Genomic DNA, 21,704 nt, shown 5'->3' on the forward strand with positions numbered 1-21,704 from the left:
GCTGAGCTACTGGTTTCAGGTTGCACGCTCCCAATTGGCTGCCATTGTTGTTCTTGAACACAGTTAAACTCTGAGCTCCCTTAAAGATGCAGTGTCAAGAACTGGGTCTGTTTGATACTGATGAGAGAGCGGCCCTATTCTGGGGCTGAACACTTTATGTTGATGGCTTCATATTATACTGATGGAACCGTTTTTGTATAATCAGTGTAGGAATGGCCAGATGTAGCCGACAAGAGAGATGCAACTGAATCTGATCAAAAAGGAAAGACTTATCTTTGAACAATGCCATGTAACCCTTTTATTATTCTGTTGTATGAACGAGCTATAGCGAAGGCATACATCTACTCCTACTATATAACAATGATGATGTTGAAAGAAATTGCAAATTTGTTTCTCGGTTCAAATTTGATTTCTTCAGCAAAATTAAAAAACCCACCACGGCTTGTGCATGCAGCCAAAACAAATGCGACGGGAGGGGACATTGTGGCCGTGAAGGTGGATTTTCTCACAACGGTCAGCGATAACACCTCTTGCTTTTTGCTCGGGCGCTACATTGATCCCGAGAGATTGCAAATATTGATTTGACTCAGTGTCCTCTTACTCTGCTGTGGGCGAGGCAGGTAGAATGCACCTTCTTCGCCGCCTCTCCTCATCATGTTCACACATCGCCGTAGCTAACCCAGTCACTCGTTCCCCCCGTGGGACTCATCATAATTACACATGTCCCCACAGATTAGTGCAGCAACCTGTCCGGCTGTAGTCGCATGGGGGGGGGGGGGGGGGGGGGGGGGGGGGAGAGCTTACGTATTGCTCTCCTCTGCCTCTCCTGAGGGGCACACCTCAGCACGTTGACGAGCCTCTGCTGTAATGTATGTGATGATCAACTCAGGGACTGCTAATTGATTGAGTGAGTCAGACAAGGGCCGGCTGTGCAAATGGTTCCCTTGTGAGAGAGAGAGAGAGAGAGAGAGAGAGAGAGAGAGAGAGAGAGAGAGAGAGAGAGAGAGAGAGAGAGAGAGAGAGAGAGAGGGAGAGAGAGAGAGAGAGAGAGAGAGAGAGAGAGAGAGAGAGAGAGAGAGAGAGAGAGAGAGAGAGAGAGAGAGAGAGAGAGAGAGAGAGAGAGAGAGAGAGAGAGAGAGAGAGAGAGAGAGAGAGAGAGAGGGGGAGAGGGGGAGAGAGAGAGAGAGGGGGAGAGAGAGGGGGAGAGAGAGGGGGAGGGAGAGGGAGAGGGAGAGAGAGAGTCCGCTCCACCTTGTGTCTGAACACGGGTCCAGTTCAACAGAGGTCCTCTGCTGTAATGTTCTCGTGTCTCCCGGAAGGCGTAAGGTTGCTGACCTGATTTCTGATGTCTTGTAGGTTCTGGAAAGAACAAATCACCTTTGACCTCCAACCCCCCCGATCCCTTTTGAACTCACACATTACTCAAGTGCCCCTGACCCCCAGCCCAACGATAAAACCTTTTATCCAGCTCAATAAAGCCATCTCAAGTTTAGTATTGATTTTCCTTTGTGTCCAAGGGTGAGGAAGAGATAGTGAAAAAGCTGTTAATTACAATTAGACGCAATATTACGCAGTATTATGGTTGAAATTGATTTTGCTGTGGTCAGATTTTTCCAGCGTGTGAAGGATGGAGTAATTTCATTTTTTCTCCCCTCATAAGTAACATAGCAGATGTAACGGTCAAATATAGAACAAAGGAAACATGTGGAGGGCCCAATGTTGGGGCCCTCCACATAACACCAGAACATTCAGCAAGAAGAACATCTTCAGGCATCAGAAGACCGAAGAAGCTCTTGCTTATAAACGGTGTTCAGTTAATAATATTACATTCAATGTGACAATAATATGTACTTTCTCTTGGAAAAATCCTAGCCCTTATTAATAATAATCAGGAAAAGCTGATGGGCTTGTTTCAATACTGTTTTTTAATTGCTCGAAGCTGAGGCTTTGATCGCAGGTTGGTCATAGGCTGAGCACCAGCAGTGGCTTGATAACAGAGCAATGTGGAATCACCAGCAATTTGCAGCAAGCTGAGTTGCTTCATTCACATGTTGATGATCTGACCAATCAAATATTCAGACTTCCTAGCCAATAACGTTTGTTTAATGTGACCATAAACAGCATGAGATTGCAATTCTAGTCCAAGAATCTCTAAATCCCTTCCTCTTAGGTTAACCTGATGTATCCTCAGGCCCGACCCAATGTCGGGATGGATGGTGTTGAGTCCATAATTGGTATATTCGTATAAGTATTACAATTACTGCTAATAACAATTGTTTGAGTCAACATACAATAAAAGCAAAGCATCCGTGTTTTAGATTGTTACATCCTTCATCAACTACAACCTTGAATTGTTATTGATTATAACAAATAGTATACATTATTTACTCCAAAGGAGTTTGAGACATAGTTCCTGGTTTGATTGTAACATCAAACGATTTTCTTGCCACTGTTTGATTCCAGAACCTGTGAATCAAGAGGGGAGCCTCCTGCTAGAGGCCTTCATGTTGTTGCTACAATCAATCGTGATGATAATGTCGTAATGTCTGCCTGGGATTCTTGAGTCATCTGTCACAGATGAGGGCAAAGCCATGGCTTATGTGGACACACACACACACACACACACACACACACAAACACACACATACACACACACACATACACGCATGCATACACACACACACACACACACACACACACATACATGCATACATGCACACACACACATGAAAGCACACAGGCTCACGTGCATAGAACGGATCCCTGTCTAAGGACCCATATCTTGGGAGACTTTTTGGTTACGTTCTCCAGGTTTTCTTGCTTCCCTATCCAAATCCTGCTGGTTAGGCTGAATGGCGACCCAAACTTGCCCATGGGTGTGTGTGTTGTGTGTGTCCCTTCAATATATTTGCATTGTTGTGTGTGTCCCTTCAATATATTTGCATTGTACACAAAGTATTTTGGGATTTTTAACCTTTTGAGAACATCTTGAAACCCCATCTTATCTCTTACCCAATTTTGTTCCTCGGAATGAAACCTCTCAAATAGTTGTTCTCAACGTGTGCCATCCATCTTCTTGACCACGTACCAAAGTATGAGGTGCGGTTTCGTATAAGGGTTGTGGTCCCAGTGTGCTGCGCACTTTTCTTTTCCGTCATTCAGAAAAAGGAGTGTGTTTTTCATTTCAGTCTTTGTCTTTGGTTGTCAGCACAGAGCCAACATATTTGTTTTGAATTGATCACAGATAGAAATCCTGATACATTTCCAGCGCGATAGGTGTGTAAGATCAACAAGAGGCACAAACCCACTGCCTATTGGAATGTATCACTCATACAGCATTTTGATTGAATAAACATTTGTGTGCCCCTTTGTTCACAAGATTTGATGCCCTGACCCACAGAAAGAGCAACGTAGCCAATCCAATGTGGGTTCTGGCCCAGCTCGAGTCTGTCTCACATCCATTGACATCATAGCTGAGCACTTGGCCAGATGTGGCCGCGGTTTTGTCCGTGTTCAACGAGGCCTGTTACAGGAAATGGGTTCTTTTAAAATGGAGGGATAAAAGTACAGCAAAACCAGTAAAGTTTTGTTCCTTTCACTCAGAGGACATAATCTAGGAAGTATGATATTTATGTGCCATAACTCTAACTTCAGCCTCATTGTTCGTCTTGAAAAAAGGGCAGAGAATACAAATAAGGGAATAGTGCATTACTGCTTTAATTTTTTTGGAATTTAGAAATCAGAGAAATAATTCTGTTTGGCAGGGTAACTTACCTTTTGATTATATTTTATTCCTATTTTAAATGTTTTCACGTGAATTACACATTTCTAAGGCGTGTAATCATGTTTTCAAGTGTAGAATTTTCTTTACACAAACAACTTGTGTAAAATAGGACGCATCAGACGAGAAATGCTTTTTCTCCTTTTCGTTGATGGTAACAAATGAAAACTGCACTCTCTGGATGTGTCACACAGGAAAGGTGTTAGCAAGAAGTGGTTGAGAAGAGGTGGATTAAAAAGAGGACAATGAGACACAACAGTGCTGCGAACCTTCACAACACCAAGACAGAATAGCGAGAGAGCTCTACTGAATAGCATCCAACCTTTTTCTTCCTTCCCTCTTATCATTCTCCTGCCTCCACCGCCCCTCTCTGTCTCTCTATCGCTGGCTTTCTGTCCTCCACCCTTCCATTTCCACATGTATGCATGCTTTGCAATGCCTTATTTCTGAGATCATTTGCATCTCCTCTCATGGCGATCCAGTGAGATTCGCATTTCCCTTAAAGTGTAATTCTGGCGAAAACTGACCCTAGGGTGTTTGTTTTGGCAGGTATACCATCAAATAAGCCTTCCGGATACTTTTTTAATTGAAAATCGAGTATAGAGTTTGCCCGGCGCAATGTTTGGCTTCCATGTTATTGGTTAGGGGCACCGCAAACGGTACTAAATCTGCACTTTTTAACTACTAATATTGCTCAAAATAGCACCAAACCTCTGCAGAAGCATGATTAGGGTCCCTACACGTAAAACGAAGCATCAACAACTTAGTATACCGGGAGTTTATTAGTAAAGACTGTTTTCAAAGTCTGTGCCTTACCGGTAGGTCCTTTTTCAATAAACACCCGATATGCTAACATAGTTGTTGATGCTTTGTTTTATGTGTAGGGACCCGAATCATGCTACTGCATGTAAAGTATCTGAAAGGCTTTTTTGATGGGTACATGCCAAAACAAAGACCCTGGGGGGTACGCCGGAATTACACTTTAAGGTTTCTGAATAAAATACTGACCTAACTGATTCCCCCATTCTGCCCTGAATGGGGGAATCAACTTCTCGGGCCAGTGGCCAGGGTAGCAGTGTGCTGTTGGGGTTCAGGGGGAAGAGCCGAGCTACCATCTCGTTGGGCCATTCACATGCCCCGCAAAATCTCTAGGGACGGTATGGGGTTCACTTTGGCAAAGGAAGGGAGGCAATACATGCTCCTCCCATCTGCCTTTAGTAGTGTGACTCCTCCTTAAGGTCATGGAAATATAACGTATAGGACCCCCCCCGTCCCCAATACCACCACACTCAACTGTAAGTCTTTTGCTATAAATACAGGGTATTCATCAAGCAGCAGGACTCTGTTTTCTATAGCAGCCGAGGAGCTTTTTTCCACAACTAATAATCACAGCAGTGTGTATTACAGTTGAGTCCCTTACATTCAGGGGCGTAGCCACATGGGGGCCAGCCCTGGTCAGAGGATGGCCACCCCGCTGGCCCCCCCGAGTCTGAAAAAAAATAATAGATATATATCCTGAACGGAAACGGTCTAAAGAAAGCTGAAATATATGCAATATTAGTTTGATCTAACTTTGACTTATTATTCTTATTCAAAGTGTTATACTTTGACAGTAAAGTGCCACCCCATGAGATTGGCCCGAGCTGGCCACCACAGTAATAATGTCCTGGCTACGCCCCTGCTTACATTTAACCACAGAAGCTGCTCCGCCACATCACATGCAGGTCGCCTGGCAACATTTATGCACACACAGAGGATTGGCAGCAATCCATGTTGCCATACTTTATTACTAATATATTCCTCAGAATATTTCTCAGTCATAAAACCATAGAACTTTAAGTGTTGGAAGCTAAAATCTCAATGGACTGCCGTTATCTGTTATGAACTTTTTGGTTAGTGTTGAGCACTGGATTGGAGGAAGGTTAAAAGTGCAATCCACTTAACTCTCTTGGTAGCTTTGAGAAAATAACATACCTTAATCTGTAATCTAGCCATGGTATTTTATGTATTGTATATAACTAGAACAACAAAAGTGTTTGTGGGTGTGTGCGTGTGATTGTGTGTGATATGAGATCAACTGATTCTCTATAAGCTCATGGTAATATGCAACTCTATGATATGATCCCATTTCGATCAGGTGTCTCGTGCATATCAATTGTCGGTACCAAAAACATTTGGTTTATTCTCATTTGTCATACACAATGTTGAGATTCAAGTTCTTTATAGTTCATCATGGACGTATGCTTGAGATGGCGCCCCCTTGTGATGTATAATCAATTTCGGATGATAATAATGAATAATACTAAAAATACTAATACTAATGCAAATAATAAAGATCATAATCATAATAAGGATAAGCATACAGGCCTACAAGATTGAACAATAGACACATTTGTTCAAGATTTATCATTTGTATTTTAGTAAAAATAAATAAAAAGTTGCTATTTCCCCCTTACCTAAACTGTAGGGGGACAACAATGTACACACGTTACAATGAAATGCACTTATCCCACACTTGGCTTGTGCATATTGACAAGGCAATTTAGACAATGTTGATTTCGGGTTAGCTAGTTATCTGGGTGGTTGTTTTTTTTCACGCCCGGTGAAAAGGATAAGTAAGTAAGTAAACAAGCTTTCAGTCTGCCATTTCACAAGTTTGGACTATGTGTAAACAACTTTGGAGCACTTGGTCTGTTTCTGTTGATTATGTGCAATCAAGCTGGAGTTATCTAGGTGTTGTTTATTTGTCCCAGACAGGTGTCCACTGGTTTGCTTGAGACTGACCTAAACTTCACCGCGAGTTCTGAAGGACAAATACCCAGGGGGTCAAGACTTCCCTCGGGTCAAGACCTGTATGCGTGAAAGACAAACGCACAACAATTTCACGGCCACTGAGAGATTTGAATGCATATTGACTTTACATTGGCTTTCAAAGTAAAAGCTCTTTCAGCTCCACCCTGTCATTAATTAAGTGCCCGTGAGCAGAGCAAAGACATGTACGGTCCATGTCACGCAACCACAACCACACTCTTTCAGTGTCTTTTACACACGCAACAACAACAACAATAGGCACACTACTCAACAAACTCAGACCTGATATCTGCCTTAGGTATCAGCCTGATTCCAAATGGTGCTGCAATTTCAGCTGTAGAATATGGATGTAATTGAATTGAGCAAGTCTTATAAATGCACTGTCTTCCTTTTATTACACTGACATTTATTTTGTGTGTGTGCGGGAGTGCATGCCTGCGTGCGAGTGTGTGTGTGTGTGTGTGTGTGTGTGTGTGTCCGTGAGTGAGTGCCTGCATGCGTGCGTGTCTGTGTGTGTCTGTGTGTGTGTGAGTGTGTTAGTGTGTGGTAGGTAGGGTAAAAACAGCCAGCCTGTTGATACGTTCCGTGCAGGTGTGCAAAGCATTTCTATGACATGTGTTGGCTCTTCTGCTGCAAACAACTACAGTACCTGCCCTCCTATAATTTGTGTAATAGTTTTGGGGTTGGCAACGTGTAATTACCATGTGAAAAGGCTTTGCCGGGACGATTGCGAATCGTTTGGGCAATTAGTGCAGAGCTGAGGACAGAAGAATGTTTGAAGCCTCTGCTAATTGGGAAGCTCCACAAAACCATTTCTTTAATTAAAACATGATGAAAGCAGCACTGTTTTAGATGGATACATTTCTGTCGCCATTCTTTTATATAACATTTATGAATGTCCAGGCCTGTGTTCTTTCATAGCAGTCTTTGAAGAGAATGGAATTATATTACGTTGTAGATTCATTTGAAAGGCCGTCTCTGTACAGAGGTTTTTTAATTGTAATGCCACATGGGGCTCCTAGCAGATTCTGGATCTGTCCTTTGAACTCTGTGATATGTTAAATAGTGAACTCCGTATTCCATTGTAGCAATGGGGTTTACATGTAAGAAAATTATTAAACATCTAGGAATATTTTTTATTTTGTCTTTTCAAATAACCAAAGTCACAACCCCAGCTGGTTTTATAACGGGGACATTTGAAACTATTATGATTCGAAGAAGAGCTCTTCACCTCGACTATTGTAAGAGGCAAATTAAATGCTTGCTCCATTGAACCTTTTCCACCTGTTCTGTGTCACAGGTCGTAACGAACTCATTGCGAGATACATCAAGTTACGGACGGGGAAGACGAGGACTCGGAAACAGGTAAGAAAACCCCGGCTGGAGGATGAGATAGGAGTCTAGTCAGATATCCAATGCACTCGCATGCACGTGAAAACACAGGCAGACAAACACACACATAACACACCCCAATGCTCAGTTGCATGCATGCCTAAGCTGGTGTCTAGCTATGATACAGACGGCCCGATGCATTCAAACAGGAGTACAGACAGCAAACAAAATGAACAACCTATCTTGCAATTTACTCTCACTTGTGTATTTTGTGTGTGTTTTTATACTCTTACGATTAACGTTGAATACTTTGAAACAATTCGTTGATCACTATATCTTTGCTATTCAATATGCATTGTGTTGCTAGACAATAAGAAGGAAAAAAAACACACAAAAAACAACAAAAGGACCCAGAATACGCTGGAGTGCAGCCCCCGTTTCTCCGAAAGCATTCTTTCCTCTGAATGAATTGAGGTTGCACACTTTGCGAGACTAAAGGCTTTTATTTGTGGGCAGGTGGAAGCACAAATAGAGTGGGACTTGCTCTGATCACAGGCATGCCACAGAAACCCGGAGACTGGGCTCTTTTTTCTGCACTGTAAGGCAATCAAAAGTGCATCTCGGTGCTTACACGTCCTCCAGAAAACACCGAGATTGGTGCTCGACACTCGAGGTGCAGCCCATAGCTCTCTGCCTCCCAAACTAGTTTTGCAGTCCCGCAACACCGAGTGTCCTAAACCACCGCTGAGAGCGAGCCGGCTGTTGTACTGCACTCTGCTTCATTGGGGTTCAGGGCTTTGGTTTGGGTTTTGCAACAACTATACCGTTAGCCTCTAAGCATAATTGTCTAAGGCATATTTTTAGGTCCATCTTGCATTTTGCAAAAAAAAAAAGTCAAGATGAGTCAAATAGATGTCTTAGGCAGATAGTGATTATGGAATGTAAAAAGCACTCTGATTGGCTTAGGATATAGCCAATGAGGCACAGTGAATCAGCACGTTAGGACGGTAGGGTTATGTTAGATATCACAATTTGGCCGGAATATGGCTTCAAAACACCGTGGGTTGCGTTAGCGTGCTTATGGGCTACTGCTCACGGCTAGGCATGTGAAGAGGCTTTGTGGTAAAGTGTAAATTACGGTTACACTTGGATAACTGACTCAATAATCCTCAATGAATGCTGGCTACAATTACTTAATTGATTCCATTGATTAACAATCTGACGCACTGAAATTACTTTACAGAGTAATGTAGGTGTAGGCCTAACACTAAAGGGGCATGCATTTTCCTTAATTGTTTCACTTAGGGGGAAACAAGTGTTAGCCTGCCCCTTCCACACTTAGCAACACTACAGACTTTTTTTTTTTTTTTAATCAACAGAAATTCAGCTTCATTCAGTTTCAGCTTTTTATAATGGGACAGTGTTTATTTGACATTTATGACGGTGATAGCAGAATGAATAACACTGCTTTAATAACAACCCCATAGTTGCTGTGAATATGTTAACCTAACTACCATTAAATATCTCAGACGAGGTGAACGTTTAAGTAAAGAAAAAACTTGTGAAATGTCTCCGCCAGCTCCCACACTAATACCGGCCGATTGTCATTCAGTGCACAGAAGACCACATCTGTGCTTTCTTAATGTGCACTAAAGGGGCCTGCGTCCTCCTTAATCACTTCACTTAGGTGACAACAACAGACAGCACAATGCTTTATTGGCTTTATGCGCTCACTGTGCGCCTCAGAGATTCTGCCATTGTGGGACGCATCTCCTGCTTTTGTAACCAAAATATGTGTTTTCCACTTTGTACTTTTATTGTTTTCTTGTGTTTTTCCTTTTCCTTTTTTTATTTTGTTAATGGAGGTGTCTAGTCACATACAGGTCTTAGCGAGAAAGAAAGTTCGAGAAATCCAAGCTGCCATTAAGGTAGGTCTGGCTATGCCCAGTTGCAGGGGGCTTTTCATTGCCATGGTTACAGGCTGTTCCTTTGTTTTCCTCCTCTCCCTTACCCCGCAGGTGTCTAGTCACATTCAGGTTCTTGCCAGAAGGAAATCTCGTGAGTTTCATTCCAAGCTAAAGGTATGCGCTTTTCTGCTTCTGGGCATGTGGTTGCTGTGCGTTTAGCTGCCTGTTTCCCAGGTGATGGAGTGAATGCCTGCTACTCTGATTCCCCTAACCCTTAAGTTCTTACTTGATCATCTCCTATTTCAAATTCTAACCCACCCCACCCTAAACACCATATCCAGTCAACATCATTCCCTCTGCCTGCTTTTTGCATCTCTCTTTCATTCTTTACTTTTGCTTTGAGATCACCTTTGGCTGGCTAAACAACAAGGCTAGTCAGCATAAAACACAACAATAAAAATAAGAAGAACAAGAAGAAGAATAAAATGAGAATAATAAGAATAATCTTTTTCAGATTTTCTCATTCATAGCTTCCATATGAAAAAATATAGTTCCAAAGTAAGCACCTCAAAGCAAAAGCGCACATTTGTCGAGGTGGCACAATGCCTTCTTTTGAATGCTTGTGTGCCGCTACAGTCTGTGTGTATGTGGGGAAGCATGCTGGCAAGATGCGTTTGGCTGTTGGTGAGCTGCTGTGAGCTGTTTGAGGTCAACGAGCCCGCGTAAATCTCTTACCAGAAGATATATTGATAGAAGGGCATGTCAGCCAGGTTTTATTTATTTAAAAAGGAAGGAAGGTGAATTCAACAACCGACACTTGATTTACAATGTGAGATAATGAAACTTTTCCCCCGACTGGCGTCGTCTGTGTGGCGGTGTCCGTTCAGTATGGAGAATAGCAGGGAAGTCTCTTCTCTCTTCAGCCTGCTGGAAGATGTGCTGGCGTGTTTGGCCCTCCTTTTCAGTTCAGATGAAGTCATTTGAGAACACTCTTGTTATTTCCCTCCGCAGTCAAGTCTTTTAACCCTTTTTGAATATTACAATTCCCCAAAAATCGAGGCGCCATTGTCGAATGAGTACTCTACGACTACATTGACCTGGAATATAAGGTCTTTATGAAGTATAACCATGGTAACTATTTCTCTGACACACCATCCAACAATTTTCATTGGATGGTGACCATTCTTAGAATTCAGAATAATTGTGTGTGTGTGTGTGTGTGTGTGTGTGTGTGTGTGTGTGTGTGTGTGTGTGTGTGTGTGTGTGTGTGTGTGTGTGTGTGTGTGTGTGTGTGTGTGTGTGTGTGTGTGTGGAGCACCAGAAAGAGTCGGTCAAGCAGCTAGCTGTGAATGGGGCACGGGCGACAGTCTGAGTAGAAACAGGCAGCTTTTGTATGGATCTCTGTCTCTCTTCATTGAAAGCAAATTAGGGTCCATTGGCGCAGAGAAATCCAAGCAGGCGTTTCCCGAAGCAGTATTAATGGAGATCATGTTAGTTTAGCCTCATATGATAGCTGATTATTGTTTGTTTATGGCTTTTTTAAATGGAAGACATCCAACCTAGTGAGAAACGTTATATTTATGTTTATATTTATTTTATTTTAGATATGTGTTTTTTATGTAATTTTCCATTTTATCCCTACAGTTGATAAATAAAGTATTTTACATACTCAATGTATTCTTGGTTATGATCCTGATGCAATGCTTCTAACGTTTGTGTGTAAATATGGGTATTGTTTTCTAGTATGTTGTTACTGCATTGGTCCGTGACGCCTTCAAAGTTTTAAACTACTCAAAACAACAAAGAAAATGCATTTTTAACAATCATACCTTGTTTGTTTCTTTTTAGGTCACAAGCATGGTAAGCATCTGCTTAATTTGATAATTTCTCTGCATGAATCAGCTTCTAGCTTATTGTATGTGTTTCTGCCATATAATAACGGCACATGTGTGTGTGTGTTGGGTTGTACATTTGTCACTGCAACCTAATATTTTACCGCTAAAAGCTCTTGCCATCATGCTTGCCTACGGCCTCTGATATCAATGCATCTTCAAAGGGCATGCACACTTTTGAAATCTACCATTTATACAGACACAGATGCCTTATTGTCTACAGGATTCTCCTTAGCAAAGGAATTTTGCATAAAAAAACAACATTCATCTTTAATTTTCTGCAGCAGTGGATCTTTTTGCCTCTTATTAAAAAGATTATTAATAATGAAAGTTTGAAAGTGGAACATTATCAAAAAGGAGAAATAAAAAGGAGAGCAGCTACATACACATATGGCCTAGTCATTTAGAAGCTCTCCTCCTGGGATAAAAGACAAGAGACTAAAGGCTGTAGAAATACTTTTAAGCAAGTGGGCCCTCTGTCCTTCAGTTATTCTCCTGGATGTTTGGATGTGTTTTGACATACAGATTAACAAAAACCTTGATAGAAAAGCTCCTGAATACTGTATTGATAAAGGAACAATGGGTGGGGAGAATGTCACTGCTGCTTTCAATCTAGGAAGATGTTAGTGGAAGATTAAACCTTAAACAAACTGTGTATGCCAGTGTGCATGCCAGCCGGACCATTGTATATGGGATTTAATTTCCAACTGTTATGCCACATTCAGGCAGAACAGTTGCAACACATAATGGCGTGGCCAGTTTGACTTTCCTCTTTTTTTTTCCCTTCTTTCTTTTTTTACCTGCTGTTTCTCTTTTTTCTCTCTTTCTTTTTTTTACCTGCTTGTTGTTTGCTATTGTAGGAGAGAGGTCGCTATTTTTGTACGCTTTTGTGTGGGCTTTTTTTGTATGTTGTTAAGAGTTTGGTTATTGCTGCTTGCACCATGCCCCCCCCCTTCCCCCCTCTTCCCCCCCCCCCCCCCCCCCCCCTGCCGACCCCCCTTCTCTGTGAGAGTGCTAAGCCCTTTGTAATTGTTGTTAAAGGACCAGACCGTGAAGGACAAAGCCCTCCAGAGCATGGCGGCCATGTCCTCAGCGCAGATTGTTTCTGCCACCGCTATTCACAACAAGCTGGGGCTGCCGGGCATCCCACGCCCATCGTTCCCCGGAGCAGGGGTAAGAGAGCCACATCCAGCCCCCTACCGGACCCTGATCCAGCACCCCCATACCACCCCCTCCCCTCCCCCATCGAGCTCCACAACCAGGGTGGGCCAACCCCGCTGAACACCACACGGGCCAAATCCCATTACACACAACAGCTTTGCATAACCAAACCCCCGATCAGTTAGGCACAGAACCAGAGGGGATGGAAGCGGAGATAAGCACTTCTTCAAATGCGCCGTGCATATTTTTATCTTCTGGCAATCTGTTTTTTTTTTACCAAATGTTCACGGCTGTTTGTTGTTTGTTCTCTTTTTGTTTATTGATGTCGTTCTTTAGTTTTGGCAGGGAATGATCACCACCGGTCAGTCAGGATCCACACAAGAGTGAGTATTATTACCGTGGAAATGACCGAATGAATGGCTGGTGGATACATGAATACTATATATAGCCCATCATATGTATCTTATTGTGGATTTATTTGTATCCCTCCCTCTCTCTCTCTCTCCTTTTATTTCAGTATTAAACCCTTTTCCCAGCAAGGATATCCAATCCAGCCAGCAGTCACAACAACCATTTCAAGTGAGAATTCAAGTTCAAATTTACAATTAATAAAAGAAAGCACAAATACAATGACAACCCCAAACAAACATTCAGCTTTTGGCCTTCAACCCTATTTACACTGAAAGAAAAAAGAAGAAATAGTGAAATTAATGCCAATTACTTAATAGCAAAACACTAATTCATCATTTAAAATAAATAATATTCTTCGGTTCTAGTACTTAGGTATATATATTTTCTAGAAAAGTTATAAGGATGAAGCCTGATTACATATGACATGGGGAAATAATTGGGTCATGTTTTCATGTGAAGTTTTGTGTCGTATGACGAACTAACACATTTAGTGTCTCACTCTGACTTGTGACTTCTCGCTCAGCTCTATAACATGTAGAAAGCATAAAAATTCAGTTAATTTAAGGTCTGAAAACTAAGGCAGAAGCAGGCATATTAACAAGTGAGAGTTTAGCATTCGAGCATTTGGATTAGTTTGCATACTTGTCCAATATGATTCTAGAGTGCTGGGCAGAATAGCTTCGGGGCGGGATGGTGTGGTGGCCAGGATGTGGAACTAGCTGCAGGGTCGCCGCCCACCCCCCAATGTCAGCGGCCTAGCTGTGGCCATCCTTTAGCAAGCTTCTCAGCAGCCCTCACCTGCCCTGCATCTGTATGTAGTTGGTCACTCTGGGCAACAAAAACATCTCCTAAATTACGTGTGTGTGTGTGTGTGTGTGTGTGTGTGTGTGTGTGTGTGTGTGTGTGTGTGTGTGTGTGTGTATGTATGCGTGTGTGTGTGTGTGTGGTGTGTGTGTGCGCATATATGCGTGTGTGTCTGTGTGTGTGTCTGTGTGTGTGTGTGTGTGTGTTTGTGTGTGTACGTGTGTGTGTTTGTGTGTGTGTGTGTGTGTGTGTGTGTATGTATGCGTGTGTGTGTGTGTGTGTGTGTGGGCAGGTTATGAGCCTTCAGCAGCCCAAGCCCCCACAGTCCCGGCTTGGCAGGGTCGCTCCATCGGAACGTCTAAACTTCGGCTGGTAGAATTCTCTGCCTTCCTGGAGCAACAAAGAGACCAAGACTCCGTAAGAGAGCGCAAAAAAACACTCCCATTCTCTTTCAGTTATTCGGCAATACACATTTAGATAGACTCTAGAGATGGATTCCCCGACAAAGGCCAGGACAAAATATCAAGAGGTTACCGTCATCTCTGTGTTAGACCTTTGCAGCACTGTTTATATTTCTACGAGCCTATTAGATAGGTCAAGCAAGAAAAGCCATTGCTTCACATGATGCTACTTTACAAGGCTTAATGCATCAGCTGTACACTCACGGCTCTCATTGTTTTTTATTGTGTACTTTAAATCGAGCAATTCATCAAGGTTTGTGTACATTCCCTTGATTTATTTTTCCCCGATAGCCCTATGACAACAGACATCAATCTTGTTACATATTTGAGAGGGTTGGGCTGCCTTGAAGGGGCTTTGTAGGCGACAAAGCCTCTTTAGAAGTGAAGGCTTGTGTGATGACAAGGTTTAGCTGTTCCTCAACATAGATGAACCAACGACGAACATTCAAGTGAAATGCAACGCACAGTATCTATTTATTTATAACTTTACGTCACTTTCCCCCAATCTTGTATTAATGAATTGCACTCTGTATAACCTTCCCTTCGTTTTTCTGTATTATTTTGCTGCAATTATTCAAGGTCCTTTTCAAATCATATTCTGTTTTCCTTGCAGTACAACAAACACCTGTTTGTACATATCGGGCATACCAACCATTCCTATAGTGATGCCCTGCTGGAGTCTGTAGACGTTCATCAGATTTATGACAAATTCCCTGAAAAGAAAGGAGGCCTGAAGGACCTCTTTGGGAAAGGTCCCCAGAATTCATTTTTTCTCATAAAATTTTGGGTGAGTTTCACAAAAGCTTCTTAATGCAGCGCATGTGTTCCTCAATAGACTCATATTGTACTGCTTTGAATATATTGAAATAATTTTGCAAGGACGTTTATTCAGAGCATATTTTTTTGGTCTACTTTATAGTTTCAGTCCTCATCACATTATTGATTTGGTTTTAAATGAACCATTTTCCTATTATTCATCAGTCTATCCAATCTTAAGGCTACTTCAGTTACCAACTGATTCTAAAACCCTGCCTAATAAGAATCTATTCAGGGCCATCTTAAGTAAATGAAAGTAATCAGAGTCCAAACACAGAAGCTCTCTCTCTCTCTCTCTTCATGTCTGCAGAATGCGCTCTTCTATATTTGGACTTGCATAGCAGGAGAGACTGTGATCAAAGCAGTCTCTAATTCAGTCTGATATATCAGAACAATAGGGTGACCCGGTTGCGCAGCTAATGGCTGTATAAACATTGCATGTATTTTCTCCATGATGCAACATGCTAACTAGCGGCAGTCAACAAAGTGGGCCCATATGCACTTGGACCAAGTCCCCTTCACATTTCTTTTGAAGTGACCGACCGATCTAAATTTCAAATGAAAGGCAGAATCCACACAATAATGAAAGGATAACTGCTTTGCTTAATGAAGGAGGAGAATGATGCAGAAACATATCTTGTCTTTTTGTTAACTACAACTAAAAAGCATGTTCTGGACATACAAAGGGCTGTCCTCTGGAAGCAAATCCTTTTCATAAGAAAAATCCGCCTTTAGATAACTTAATTGAGTTCTTTTTAGAATTGTGTTCCCTCTATGAATGCATTTGCATGTGCATTCAATTGGATCTTCAAAAAGTAGCCATCACTAGATGGCAGTGTGTTGGTTTGCCAGTGTTTGTGTGAGTGTGTGTGTGTGTGTGTGTGTGTGCGTGTGCGTGTGCGTGTGTGTGTGTGTGTGTGTGTGTGTGTGTGTGTGTGTGTGTGTGTGTGTCTTTGTCTGTGAATGTTTGCCATGCATAAAGACTTTGTACAAGCTATATAGATATAAATGGATGGATGAATATTGTCGGATGGCAGTGAAATATCAAAATGGTAGTGAAATATTATAAAATTCTCTACTTTACTTTTAGCAAAAGAAAATGAAGATATTCATCTAACATTTGCATTGGTTATGTTTAACTTGTGATTACCAGGCTGACTTGAACTGCAACATTCAGGAAGACACAGGAGCATTTTATGGAGTGTCGAGCCAGTATGAAAGCTCAGAAAACATGACCATTACCTGCTCAACAAAGGTGTGCTCTTTCGGCAAGCAGGTGGTGGAAAAAGTGGAGGTACGATCCCCGCGTTTATTAGTTCTGAGTGATGCGTTTTGAGTTGATTGTGAACTAGTGAAGGGTCGAGACATGGGCCATCGTCACATTTCTGTTTTTTCTTGCCCCTATAAATTGTCAGTTTCTTGCCCTTGGTTGAGTTGTTTTTTTATTATCATTTGAATGTATTAAAAATGTATGTATTTATTTATTAATTTATTTGTGATTTGGTCGAAATTGGTATTATTATGAGTATGTTTTTATTATTATATGTATCTAATTTTATTATATTGTGTTCTTTGCTGTTGCTCATGCAAACTGGTTCCGTGGTCTTTTTCTATCTGTCTCTCTCTATCGCTCTCTCTCCAGACTGAATACGCTCGGTTTGAAAACGGACGTTTCGTCTACAGAATAAGCCGGTCTCCCATGTGTGAATATATGATCAACTTCATCCACAAGCTCAAACACCTGCCGGAGAAATACATGATGAACAGCGTGTTGGAGAACTTCACCATCTTATTGGTAAACCGCCAGCTCCTCTCTCCTCAACCTCAACCCCCCTTCCCGCGCTCTGTGTATTGCTGTGTTGGAACAAAGCACTAGACTTTGTGCCTGACTTTTTATGAGCACGGGAGAGGCGCTCCATCTGAGGTACCCTCTCATCCCTCCCTCCCCCTTGGCTCCCTGGTGGGTGGCTAGGTTTGTTGGCCCTGGATTGCTCCCGCTGTCTTTCGATAAAAAAAGAAGTCATAGAACACAGGCCTTGAGATGAGTGTGTCTACCTTTCCGCCTGCATTCCTGCCATTCCACAGGGAATGGAAAAGTGTGGGCAGTCTCATTATCTGCAGGGGAGGGCGGGGGGAGGGGTGCGTCCCTCTGTTATTAGCCATCATATGTGGAAGTGGGGAACAGGGGGGGGGGGGGGGGGGGGTTGAGAACCTTTACTGTGCTGCCGGAAGACAATCTGCAAATATAAGAAATGTTCTGTTTTTAAAGCATATGTGGGAAAGAAATGTAGTACTTTGAGGGCACTGTGCCGCTTTTTTCTGATTTTCTATTTTTCCATTTTTGCACAATGCAGATTGGTGAGTGGGAAGTTGATCAGCTCAACATCTCCCCGTGGCTTTTTTAACTCATATGCTAGATGACGTGTGATCCGACTCGATGCGTCCCCTTGCGGTGCACAATGCATTTGTGTCCTCCATGCTCTTGTTCCCCTTTGCTATCCGTTTGGAAAGGCCTGAAATGTGGCTCTTGTGTCTTGCAGGTGGTGACCAACAGAGACACTCAGGAGACTCTGCTGTGCATGGCGTGTGTGTTTGAGGTGTCAAACAGCGAGCACGGTGCTCAGCATCACATCTACAGACTGGTGAAGGAATAACGGTCCGTCAAGCCCTTCCTGACATTTTTGTTCTCCACAGATTGATCCAACCTCAAGACAAAGTGGCAGTGCCTCTACATACCTATTCTACGTTTTAGCGTTGGGTGTAACGAGTGGTCACAAATTAATTTTGATTTTGTTTTTATTGTCTGTGTTTTGTAATTTTGACTGCAGCTGTGAAATGCGGTACAGATTCATGTTTTAGTCTATCCCTGTTTGATATACATGTGGTGGTATATATATATATATATATATATATATATATATATATATATATATATATATATATATATAACAGACTTTCTGGTTGAGATTCATTTGATGAACAGAAATATATGTTGTCTTCTGCTTTATATACGCAAATGAAAGAAAAAAGGTCCAGGTCTTTCCCCTCAACCCCCCCCCCCCCCCCCCCCCCATGGGATGACAGGGTCTATTTAATATGAATGAGTGTGTTTTTGTACGTGTGTCATTGATAACTTGGAATCCCATGTTCTGTAGATAAAACACAAACACCCACAGCTAATAGAAGTTCCAAAGAAGCAAATATTTTACAAAATAAGGCTAAATCTATTTAACTTCAAGATAAATATTGGTAGGCGTGGTCACTGCAAAAACGATTAGCTAAACTGTTTTCCAACTTCCAAGAGCATATGTGACCCTCCTGAAGCACTCCGAGTCTTACACATCAACCATGGAAAGAATGCACTGTGAACATGTCAACTTGAGGTTTAACATCGACACCTTATTCTTAAATGGTGGGCTATTGCATCCTAAGAAACTACTTATTTTTCTCGACACATACATCTTTCTTTTTTTAGAACAGAAGGGTGATAAGGTTCCAGATATTAAAAAAGCACTATTTAAATTACTCCAATTGGTCAGCTTGTCCGAAGCACTTTGCTGCCTATTTTGGCAACGCCATAGAGATGCCAACGTTTTTTTTTTGTATTATGATCTTCTTTTTAGCAATGTGTTTTTTTAGGAACAATACAAACATTGGACAGTAGATCACTTCTAGACGGATTTGTTTCTTCTTCTCTCGGATATTGCAGTTTCATTTGTGTTAGAGCCAGAGTGTTGCTGCCTTTATTGTTCACACTAGTCCATGTTTCTGTGGCCTACACCAATCCTGAGCCTTAAACATGTCATAACCGTGTGAACTCCAAAAGATGCCACTAAAGCTGTGATCTCTTTTCTGAAAGACTCTTAATGTGTTTGCGTTGTGTAACCAATTCACAATACAATCTGCCAAAGTGTAAGTGGACAGTGCCTTAGACGAGTATATTCTGATCTTTCCTGTACTATGTTTTCAAATCTTTAATCAGTCAGTATGGAAGAGATAGAAAATATCTTTGAGCAGCATCTTCTTTGAGTTGGACAAGGTTCTGTTAAGGAACTCACTCTTAGTGTTTTTGAGAATGTGGCACGTCTGTTTAATTATCCCACGTCAAGAGATTGTCTATGTTACATTTGTAATCGGTTTAACCTACAACTTTTCTAAAGAGTGTACTATATACATGAACAGACTTTGCCTTTCCTGATGTATAGACCAAAAATACAGAGAGATGTCTGTCATCAAGTCCTGCACGGTAGCAAGGAAGTGCCTTTGCGTTCAATTTTCCAGCATCTGAAAATAAAGTGAAGTTATCAAGGACGTTGCTAGACCAAAAAATAAGACACACGTGAAACCAATCACCACATTGCCTTTTTTAAGGTCTGTAACGATTAAGGGTTAAGGTTAAAATAAAGATTGTATAGATGCTTACAACACCGTTGAGCTGGCAATCGATTGCTTGCTCAGAACTGATCAATTTTAAAGAAAAACACAAAATATTGCTTTTTTTTCTCAAGGTGAAGTCTGCACATTAGATGTAACTCTGTTCTCGATTACTGTTTCAAAATGGTTAGATGTATTCATGGGAACAGTTTTTTTGGTGTTTGCACAAGGAAAAGCTTCATTACATTGGTAACGATTGTTGTATTTATAAAGGAATTGGCCATTATATGCTGATGTGAACTAGTACTACACAAAATGACCAGTATGTGTAACTGATCTGGGTAATTGATGGCATCCTTGTGTGAATTACAAAGCGATCATTAAATCCACAAAATATAAAAGTGAATGACTGAGTCATCAATACATATGAAATGTTTGGACCAAAAGATTATAACCTTTTCATAATTCAATATATATCATAACACCTGTGAACACAATTATATCATCAAATTGTTTCCAAAACCATGTTGAAAGAAACGTTTATTTTTTGAAGTAATTCATTTTAAGAGTTAAAAGCAGCTTCAGTTTTATACTTTCATCTCTGCTCTTCTGTACGAGGCCATTACGGCTAATATTTTCACTGTAAATGCTACTCAAGCATATATTTTGCTTTCCTTTCAAAACTAAGTAAACAAAGTATTTTACTCTTCAGAATTTCTACATAATGCTGACAATGTCTATGGTGGATGCAGACAACATAAGTTCACTCATTCAGTATTTTGTCAAAGTCCTATGTACACTGTGGAGTTAAATGGGCTTTTATTGTTATCATTATTTTTATTATTATTATTATTATTATGTTATGTTTACCCTGTGCATCTGTTCATATTTACTGATTACTTACTGAGGTGTTCATGTTTCCCTATTGTGATTGTATATGATTGTATTTGGTTTTGTGATGACATTGTCTGTATATTGCAAGCCCAACAGTATATGATAACAAGGTTACTGCTAGTTACTGCTGGTAGACTTGCAGACATGTCATTTCCACTGTTAAACAGCAGGCTGTATACACCCCATTGCCCTGGGACATGAAAAAAAAAAAAACATCCATGTCCTAATTGGAACTCTGTGACAATACAAAATGAACAGTAAACATGGGTTGGGTTGAGGCAGAATGACAAAAAAAAAAGCAGCAGTTTAGCCATTGTTATTTGTACTTTTGTTTAAATGTAGGTACTGGTACCTGTATTGTTTCACTATCATTTTTCAGATGTTTGCTTTAAAGTGGTATTCACAGCTCAGATAGCATCTTTAAGACAATTGTGTGCCGAATTTTTCTTTTTGTAAAAATGTGCTTTGTATAAATCTATATATTCGCTTTTTCTGGTACAAAATTGTGATAAACTTTCATAATGGAAGTAAAATGTGGGAGCAAAGGCGAGGAAAAGAAAAATGCTGTTTGTGTCATTACTGTATGTTCCTGGTCTGTAATATCATGATGCCTTCTCGATATATATTTTGTAGCTTTCTAGATACTTTGTATGTATGCGATATTGAAGTAAAATAAATCCGGGGATGTTGCATTTTTGTAGGTTGACTCGAAATACTAAATACGAATGCTTGCAGTCCAAACTTCCCTGCATAGACGTTGGATAAACGCTAGATAGCGCTATTTACCATCGCTTTGCCTTGTGGCGCTAGTGCCCCAATCTGAAGGAAAATGTAATTAAACAGCAGGGAGCGCTGAGATGAACAACTGCTAACGCTGTAAATCAAACGCCGAAAAATTCTCTAAATGTATCTATATCTTGGCTAAATAGTACTTTTGTAAGAATCAGTTTCATCATTACAGTATTTAAAAAGAAGAGCATAATCCAATGTGGATAATGTTATATTTCATGTGGGAAATAAAAATAAATAAATTCAATATTATAATAATAATAATTAGGAA

General features: G+C 41.1%; 1 protein-coding gene across 5 annotated transcripts in view; it reads left to right on the forward strand.

Moving 5' to 3' along the window:
- tead1b (TEA domain family member 1b) overlaps positions 1–21,336 on the forward strand; it is a 36,856-nt gene extending 15,520 nt beyond the window's left edge. Inside the window, exons 4-15 of one of the 5 annotated variants that reach the window (XM_030376171.1) lie at positions 7,893–7,957; positions 9,790–9,852; positions 9,943–10,005; positions 11,680–11,691; positions 12,765–12,896; positions 13,221–13,267; positions 13,402–13,463; positions 14,392–14,516; positions 15,174–15,347; positions 16,530–16,670; positions 17,019–17,171; positions 17,917–18,147. In XM_030376171.1, coding sequence (XP_030232031.1) covers positions 7,893–7,957; positions 9,790–9,852; positions 9,943–10,005; positions 11,680–11,691; positions 12,765–12,896; positions 13,221–13,267; positions 13,402–13,463; positions 14,392–14,516; positions 15,174–15,347; positions 16,530–16,670; positions 17,019–17,171; positions 17,917–18,030 — 1,151 coding nt within the window. In that variant the 3' untranslated portion in view covers positions 18,031–18,147. Of the gene's footprint in view, positions 1–7,892; positions 7,958–9,789; positions 10,006–11,679; positions 11,692–12,764; positions 12,897–13,220; positions 13,268–13,401; positions 13,464–14,391; positions 14,517–15,173; positions 15,348–16,529; positions 16,671–17,018; positions 17,172–17,916 lie in introns of all 5 variants that reach the window. The other 4 variants (XM_030376170.1, XM_030376172.1, XM_030376173.1 and 1 more) reach the window with 4 other exon arrangements.
- Positions 21,337–21,704: the final 368 nt, after the last annotated feature.

The sequence above is a fragment of the Gadus morhua genome, chromosome 14 (assembly GCF_902167405.1).
Source record: "Gadus morhua chromosome 14, gadMor3.0, whole genome shotgun sequence".
In the NCBI taxonomy this organism is placed as follows: Eukaryota; Metazoa; Chordata; class Actinopteri; order Gadiformes; family Gadidae; genus Gadus; species Gadus morhua.